The sequence below is a fragment of the Malania oleifera genome, chromosome 9 (assembly GCF_029873635.1).
Source record: "Malania oleifera isolate guangnan ecotype guangnan chromosome 9, ASM2987363v1, whole genome shotgun sequence".
Classification (NCBI taxonomy): Eukaryota; Viridiplantae; Streptophyta; class Magnoliopsida; order Santalales; family Ximeniaceae; genus Malania; species Malania oleifera.
Window position 1 is genome coordinate 55,740,112 of NC_080425.1, and position 9,689 is coordinate 55,749,800.

The 9,689-nt window shown below is 33.1% G+C and overlaps 1 protein-coding gene across 1 annotated transcript; it reads left to right on the forward strand.

Moving 5' to 3' along the window:
* The first annotated feature begins 6,805 nt into the window (after positions 1-6,805).
* Positions 6,806-8,070, forward strand: LOC131164223 (zinc finger protein ZAT1-like). Its single transcript, XM_058121252.1, has one exon. It carries the CDS (start codon positions 6,935-6,937, stop codon positions 7,829-7,831), a length of 897 nt encoding a protein of 298 aa, XP_057977235.1. The 5' UTR covers positions 6,806-6,934; the 3' UTR covers positions 7,832-8,070.
* Positions 8,071-9,689: the final 1,619 nt, after the last annotated feature.

Sequence of the window (9,689 nt, forward strand, 5' to 3'; positions counted from 1 at the left end):
TTCATTAACCAGGTCTTAAGTAGAATAATATACATAATTGTTTTAATTATTAAAAAGGCTTTCTCAGAGCCTAAGTGTTCAATATTTTATTTTCTTTACTAGTTAAATTACACATGCAACACACATACATCATATTAATTATAACAAAAAATGCATTAATTTCTTTATAAAATGCAATTATATAACGTGGTCACGGGTCATGGCCACATACTTCATCCCACTACTTGTGCTATAAAAAAAAGTAGTTTTCTTTCAAAGTTAATTGAAATTTTGTTGCAATTATTTCATGGGGATAAACTATATAGTTATGAAAATATTTGGGATAGTTGGTGGGTCCACATTTTAATTGGGTACATGTCCCTTTAGGGTCCAGTTAAATATGGCTTGTTAAATTTGGGTCCAACTGTGTATGTGACAACTCTAGAACCAATCGAGACTATCACTGACTTGCCATGTTGGTAGCTTAGGAATGCTTAAATATTCTCAAATACTTATAGGTTCATATTTAAATTTAAGGGGACCAACGGATAAGTTTTGTGATACCCCGTGGAAGAAAGGCTTAAAAGGATTAGATGTTACTACCCATATCAATAAGGTGCACATTTCTTTTCGGAAGTCTTCCCATAAGAACTTCACGGTTAAGCGTGTTTGACTTGAAGTAATCTTGAGATGAGTGACTTTTTGGAAAGTTTTCTTAGGAAGTGTGTGAGTGAGGATAAAAACACACTGAAAATGATATGTGTTGGTTTATGGGGTCAGTCATTAGTCCGATAAGGTCCGCTCCCTTATTGTTTGGTCCAGGTGAAGGAGGAGAGACACAGTACTCCCTAACAGACCCAGGTTAGGGCGTTACAAAATAGTATCAAAGAAATTACCTGCCGGAAGTCTGATAACATTCATATCGCCTGAGTTTGGAAATGTGGGTTCGCAATGAGGATGTTGTGTTCTATAAGCAGAGAAGAATGTGATACCCCATGGAAGAAAGGCTTAAAAGGATTAGATGTTACTAACAATATCAACAAGGTACACCTTTCTTTTCGGGAGCCTTCCCATAAGAATTTCACGGTTAAATGTGCTTGCTTGGAGTAATCTTGGGATGAGTGACCTTCTGGAAAGTTTTTTAAGAAAGTGTGTGAGTGAGGACAAAAACATACTGAAAAGGATACATGTTGGTATGTGGGACCAGTCATTAGTCCGATAAGGCTCGCTCTCCTATTGTCTGGTCCAGTTGGAGGAGGAGAGACGTAGTGCTTCCTGACAGACCCAAGTTGGGACGTTTCAAGTTTGAACTATATGATAAAAAAATTAACATATTAAGTTTCTATTTGAGACTTGAAAAATATGAGAAAAAGAAAATAAAGTTATAAAGGAATTACTTTTTCGTTATGAGGACAATAAGAACAAAAAAAAAAAAGAAAAAAGAAAAAACATAACAAATAAACGGATAAGATTTTGACTTAACAAATGATTAATATTAATTTTTTAAAATTTTTAATCATATTCACCAATTAAGTTTTTATTTTAAATATAATTTGATGTAGAGAGAAAAATATAATGGGGAAAATGCATTTCCTTCTTAATTTCCTTTCATTTTATTTTCTTAAACAAAATCCTTAATACAAATGGACCTAAGTGAACCCAACATTGCTCTTGGGTAAGATTGAGAGTTTGTTTATAAATAGTCTTCTTATGATAAAAAAAAAAAAAAAAAAGGGCCCCCTGTTAGCCCCGAGGTTTCATTAACTTAATTTTGATAATAACAAGTTATTGTGAACTGATGACTTTGTATTTAAGTTGTATTCTATAAGATTAAAACCATAGAAATTGAAAGGATATATTGAAGACTTTATTTGATTTATTTAAAGTGTTTTTCTCTCAATTGCAATGTATTTAAAGTATAAAATTATGAGACAATATAAGACATAACACTAATGGACTAAAATTGGCTAAATAGGAGCAAAAAGTTGATTGAACCTCGACCTTGTGTCAAGTGTGGTTGATCGGCCCTAGGAGGCGGTCCGTGGTCGATTGGCCTAGGAAAAGGCTAGAAATGGTTGATTAACCCCTGATGGCAGTCGAACATTTTGGTTAGTTTTATCTGCACAATGTGCTTTGGGAAACAGTAGCTACTAAAGCGCAAACTACTTGTTTTTCCTTCCCCATGAGCATAACATGATGAGCTTGTCTCCAATGACTAGTAAGTGGTCGATCAGACTCTATAAGTGGTTGATTAGTCTAATAAGCCTAAAGGCTCTAACGACACGAGTAGAAAATAACTAGCTTTTTACAAAGTCTATATATATGTCCTTCAACACTTTGAGAACATTAAAGAATAGACCTATATTGAGATTCAAGTACTTTTGCTTTCATTCTCTCTCAATCTCTCTTTGTGCTTTATTTGCTCACTTTTGAGAGAACACCAAAACTCTTAAGTCTTAATCTAGATTATTCATTGAAAGTTTGTCTTAAACTTTAAGTTGTAAATATTTCCTTACAAGGAATTTGTATTTATAAGCGTTGTTGTTTTGGTTACATTGTCTCCATATAAAATAAGGGTTGTAATTTTGATTGTCTTGTCTCCAAAATATAAAAGGTTGTATTGGATTTCTTGATTTCCGCTAAAATAAGGAGAGTTAGTGGAATCTCAACACGGTTGGTCTTGAAAGAGTGGACATAAGGTAGTTGTCAATCACTATAAAAGAGTTTGTGCATTTCTCTTCCATTCTTTCTTTGATTTTCATTGTTTCAAATTTGTGTAATTTTCTTGATTGTCTTAATCATTTTAAATTTTGTATCAAACATTTAATTTTCATTAAACTCTATTTCCCCCCACCCCCCCCCCCCTCCCCTCCCCTCCCCCACCCACCTCTTGGGCTGCCTTTGGGCTAACAACCCCATCACATTGTATTTTACATGATAATACAATTTGACCTTGCGTCACTTTATGTTCCTATTCCTTGTCCCTTACCATTCTTAAAGCTCTATTCCTCTATTAATTTCTCCTATTTTCCCCTAGGTAGTGTTTACGAACAAGAATATTTTCGAGTGTTGGATTTGAATTTGTGTAAATTTGAAAAAAAAAGTTTAACATAATTTTATATTGTGTTCTGTCCAAATATACACAAATTTACATACAAGATCTAAAATTCATACACCCAAAAGCAGGGTTAATATAATCTCTCTATATTTCCTTCTATACCTTCTTCTACTTCTTCTTACTCTTTCTATGATTTATAACTTTATTGATCATACTTATAAAATACCCTTACATTAGTAAGGCACTTACATCCTTAGGGTGCATTGTGTTTTCTTTATTTCATTATTCATCTTTAAAAAATGTATTTCACTTTTGTATGAACATATATAGAACAACGCTGGCCGTAGGTTTAATTGGTGCTACACCGGGGGATCAGAACAGACTTGTCGGTAGCTGGAGCTTTTACGTCACCAAAAAGAAAAAAAAAAAAAATGCAACATAATATTGTTACCTACCTAGCCGGGGCTTAAAAAACATATACCATTGAACTATTCATTTAGTTGGGACACACACTAGAGCACTTGCCCATTTTGTAAATTGCCATCTAAGCACCATGGAGCTTGCCCATAGAAGAGGCAATCTCATAACTGCCCATTAATATGAACCAAGCTAAGTCCTCAGTACAACCACAAAACAAAACATTAATAGATATTTAAGTAACACGCGTGTTCTCTCGCATGATTATGATTGAACCTTCAATAACAATTTGGGTAGAATTATACTGTTTACGTGGCACGATTTTATTGGATAATGACGCTTTTCTAAGTCCTAACAACGCCCAACAATTTTACTGCCTTATATTACCTAATCCTTAAGATATGGAGGAATTATGGGCACTTCACATGACTCTGCACTTTGTGTGTAGGTGATGTCCACGTGGAAACCGTCTAATTTTACTTTAAATAATTTTTATATGAATTAAAATAAATATAAAAAGAGAAGAACTTAAAATTAATAGCAAGCATTAAGGATCAAGTACGTGAAATAATCTGCCTGTAATTTTCTTTCCCTCGATCAATAACAAAACAGATGTTTATGCCCCAATTAGCTGGGGAAAATGAATTTATGTATTTTGAATAATTACAAAAAAAAAAAACATCAATTTTTTTTCCAAAATTTTAAGATTTGTATGAAAATATAAAATATATATTTTTTAATTTTTTTCAGCTTTTTTACACAAAAGTTAAGAAACTAAATAACAAGCCAGTATATTTTTGTGATTTTTTAAAAATAAAAAATAAAAATAAATTATTTTTCACAATTAAGCACGCTCTTAATCGCTCGAGGTAGATTTTTCTAAAATGATTTTTGATATTTCAATGAATAAAATCCAAAAATTTTTTAGATAAATAAAAATTAATACATTTTTGTTTCACATAAATAGAAAAAAACTACTGTATGGGATTTTATATTAATCTAAATCAACTACAATGTAAAATCATAATGAATTTCATCTGAAACCAAAAACTCAAAATCCCAAACATGGCCTAATATTTTCCTCTTAAAAAATCCTCCCCATTTGCAATTTTTGTTTATTTAAAATTATTTAGGGCAGCGCACCAATAATTATTACTTTTTTTAAAATTAAAAAAAAAAAAATTGAGTCACAAAAGTGGTCACGCATCTTTCCCAAATTACGTTGTTCTAATAATTCTAATATTCTGAATCACTTTTAACACAGAAAATTCCTATAGTAAAAGTCTAAAAGATGGCCCCTCTCGCCGGAGAGTCCCAAAACGCCCCTCCCGCCGGCCCCACCTCCTTTCAACTTCCAACTGCCGCGCGTGCTGCTCACATTTCTCCGCCACCTCCACCCCACAAAAAAAAAAAAAAAACACTGTCAGTGGCCGGCATGCAAAACCCCCTCCCACTGTCACAGCCGGCGTACCCCTGCAGTGAAAGTGACTGATTTTTCAATATATTTACATTTATATAAATATATATTGAAAGTTTTCCATCTTCCCAAATTAGTTTTTCCTTTTTAATTTTTTTTTTAAGAGTTCATTCCATCAAGAATTTTGATAGAGAAAAAAAAATAGATAGCAAATTTATTCTTAACTATTGTAACTGACAGTAGAAAGGATAATGATAGACTTAAAATAACTTGAAGGAGATAGTGAGTAAGAATTTAATATTCTTGAATTTACTAAAAGAAATAGTCAATGATCGCATAAATTGGTGGAAAAAAAATTATATAACCGATCTCACTTAGTGGGACTAAGATTTGATTTTGTTATTACTGTTATTATTTACATAAAATAATGTTAAAAATTAAAAGTTAAATATATATTATTTTTTTCTTATTTTTTGATAATGAAATATGAAAAAATAGATTCCTTTGTATTTTTCTGATCTTCGTATCAAATCTCTATTCTAACTTTTGAATATTTTTTGAGATTTTTTTATATAGGACTTTACAAAAATAAATGAAAATAAGTATGTGTATATATATGTATTGTTGATTTGCTTATAATCTAAATCTGTATTATTAATCAAAGGAATAAGCTGGTTTTAATTTAACTTTTCTATTATTACTTTTAACAAATCTTTCTATTTTTTTAAATGAGTTTAACTATATAAATTCTCTACTCTTTTTTTTAAACGTATAACTGTGTGCTGCACACAACATACGAGCATTGAGCCACTCAAATCGAAAAACAAAAAGCCAAAGATAATTACAATTTTGCACTATCCCAAACTATTTTTCTTTGTTCTTTTTTAAGAAAATATCCATTTGAAAATTTAAATATGTTTATATAGAAATTATGAATATCCGAGAATAAACAAGAAAGAGAAATCATAATTTTTGTTCACCAAAGTGATAAAAAACTAGAACACATTGTTGTTTTATTGAATTTAAATATAATTTTTAAATAACTACAAACCAAGAAATAATGGGAATAATAATTATATATATTTAAAAAAAATGAAGATAAAATGCGTAATTAGTGGAAAAGAGAGAGCAATGACATGTGGTATTATCATCAATGCACCCTCCTCTACAAAGCAAACTCACCACCTTCCACAAATTCTCTTATTTTATTTTAGTAACCCCAATAAATTCCATATTTATACCTCTATAATATTATACTCAAATATTAAAAGGGGAATGGTATCAAATTTGATTGGGCATAGAAAAAGTGGGCAGAAGTTAAAAAATTAAAGTCTTGCATTTTGATAAGCACAAATATATTTTAAAATAAAAAAATAAAAAAATAAAATTATATGCTCATAAAAAATAAAAATTGTAATTTATCGATAAAAAAAAATGTTATATTTAAAGTAGAGGTTATACGATTTGATGTTTTAATTATTAGATTGAGCGTTTTAAAAGGATATTTGTTTTTACCTTAAACATAATTAATAAAATATGCTCACACAAAAAACACTTTCAACTTAAGAAAAATATCCCCAATGTTAAAAACATAAAAAAATTAACCTATTTTTTTTTAAAATTAAAATAGCAATAATGCCAAAACCAAAAGTGATCCTTTAATATCATACCATAGCTTTTACCACTCTTCACATTTTTCACAAACCCCACTTTTCCTTTCCCCATTTGAAGGCAAGATTTGATTCCATATGTTTTCGTCCTACATTTATGAACAACTTTTAATTAATTAATTAATTAATTTATCAATTTTTATTCCACAAAAACACACAATTAAGCATTTTATATAATTATTATGTAAAATATAAAATATATAAAAATGCATTTTTGGGTGTTGCGTCTTTTAGAAGAGGAATGCTTGTCACCTACTCCTCTTTAAGTTCCAATCTCTGTACATTTCTTGGGCGCACCAGAACAGAGGAAAAACAGAGGCACAGAGCCCACAAGCTTCCATCTTGTTTGCTCTGTTCTTAAACTGTTGAGTGCTCCTCTGCTCTGTTCTGCTCATGGACGCGCACAAATGTAAGCTCTGTTCCAGGAGTTTCGCCAGCGGCAGGGCTCTCGGCGGCCACATGAGGTCTCACATGGCCACGCTCCCGATTCCCCCCAAGACCCCCCAACTCCGCGACCGCACTGACTCAATTTCTTCTTCATCTTCTTCCTCGGAGGAAGATGAGAGAAACAGAGAGGAAGCAGAGGAGAAGAACAGAGAAGGAGAAGAGAAAGCTTTGGGTTATGGGTTGAGGGAGAACCCCAAGAGGAGTTTCAGGTTCGCAGATCCCGAGTTCTCTTTTGCGGTGGATACTGGGTCGGTGGTTCAGGACAGAGAGAGTGAGGCCGAGTCGCCGAGAAACCCGACTCGGCAGCGATCGAAGAGGAAGCGGAGCACGGCTGAGTCAACCCCGGAGTTGGAACCAGTGAGCTCAGTGTCGGATACTTCTCCCGAAGAGGATGTGGCTCTGTGCCTGATGATGCTGTCGAGGGATAAATGGAGGAGAGAGGTGGAGGAGGAAGAGAGCGACTTGGACGAGTCGAAGCTGAGGCGGACTCAGGGGAAGTTCAGGTGCGAAACCTGTAATAAGACGTTTGGATCGTACCAGGCGCTGGGTGGGCACAAAGCGAGTCACCGGAAGACGAAAGCGTGCGCGGAAGACGAAGCAGAAAGGGGTAATGTGGTTTCTGCTGATCTGAAAACTCACGAATGCCCATTTTGCTATAAGGTGTTTGGGTCAGGGCAGGCACTGGGAGGGCACAAGAGATCACACATCTTGGCTTCGTCTACTACGTCAAATTGTTCTAAATTAGGACTCAATTTGATAGATCTTAACTTGCCAGCTCCTGCGGAAGATGACCAGCTCGAGAGCTCTGCAGTCTCTGATGCAGAATTCATCAAATCTCATTGAAGGTCAACTGAAGTGTTCATAGCCATTGGCAGAGTTGGTAAGTTCCAAAAAAAAAAAAAAAACTCTTTTTGTGGCATATCGTTGGGATCTGAGACTGCTTTGATTTGTTTCGGGCAATTGGGTCAAATGGGTATTCTTTAATTTTACATATATCTTCTTCTATTACTTAGATCAGTCAATGCTCTGTAGTTCCTGAACTGTTTTTCTAAAAGCTTCTAGCTGATTTTTCTTTTTGGGTATGTTCCTCGCGAGTTCTATTGCTGCTTCTTACTGTGAACACTGATTTGATGAACCATGTTAGTAACTAATACTGCGTTCTAAGTTCACTCCGTTGGCAAAGTTGCAGACCCATTTCAGTGATAAAATAGTAGTGGGGTTTGCATTTGCTTGTGGAAGAAGAACTCTGAAAGTACCCCCGGGTGTTCGATTCTGTAAACCAGCTCTGTTTCTGTTTCCAGCTGTTTTTGCTAACTGTTCTTTAGTCTCCATTCTCTCCTCAATAAAAAAAAATCACCAAGAAGTACCAAAATTATATCCTTTTCCCCTCATCATTGCCTTTGTCTAGTTGGGCTATCTACTCTCTCCGTCTCTCTGCTTTCTTGCTTGTACTCTGTTTGAATCTGTTCTTTTTAGCATGATGTGTACTGGGGTAGAATCAGTGATTCCAAGGCTATAAACAATGAAATATTAAAATGGGAGATCAAACAGAGCTCCCAAAGAGCATCTGTTTACTTTTATGTGACTGATTAGGGTTCCTTAGAAGATCCAAATCCCTTCATCCTCTGAATTTAAAATCAAATACAGAGGATTTATTGCCTTGAAGTGAACCAAGGATCTGGGTTATGCTAATCTTATTTTTCCTAAAAGGAAAGAATAGTCAACTTTATTAAATTCTTTTTCCCCCCTTATAAATTACTCCACATGTTACTATTTCATTCCTAAAAGTTCAACTTCAACCTCATCATATATAAATTAAAAATTTTAGAACAAAATTTATAAACTTAGAAAAACTTAGGTGTACAAGTTTCATCACTGTACAATTTGTGGTGTACTTTATTCTTTTTGTTCAAGGTTGAAATTCATAAACTATTAAATTTATGAATGAGTGCATGAAATAAATGTGCGTGCACTTACTTATTTGATTTTTGATATATATGGTTTTACATATATAGATACAATGGGTAACTGTTAAAAATTTAATTTAAAAAGTTCCATTCTTTGTTTGAACATTGTTGTTGCTTGCTGGGAAAGGATTTTGTCAGATTAGATTAAGGTAGTGAGTGGGACACTCTTCTCTTGGTTTGGTTTGGTTTGTGTCCCATATGGTAAAAAGAGAGACTATGTAATTTGAGTGTCAAATAGTTTTTGGAGTACTATTTCTATGTATGAATGACCTAGGAGGGTTCTTCCAATTGTTGCAGTTGGTTTCTCTAGTTGTGCATTTAAAATGATCTTCTCTTTTTTGTTCACCTTTAAGAGAAAGAAAGGAAGAGAGAGGGGAAAATCATGAGAAGGAACTATTTTCTTTGCTCGAAAGAAAACGACTTGCCTAAAACTTGAAAATCATTAGAAAATGAAGGATGTAACGGCGTTCACTTTTTTTTATTCATTTATTTAATTGTAAAAGAAAGTCAGAACAGGAAATAAAAATTATATATATAGTTATTAATAAAAAAATATTGATTTTACACATTTCTAATTGAAAACAAATTTTAATTATGTTAGAATAAATTTTATTTTGAACAGTATTCAGTGTAAATAAAATACAATGAAAAATATATTTATTTTTAATTCACGAGAGGAAAAATAAAGATAAGCACGGGTTGTATTTGAGATAAATATGTCTCTGCGCGCACTT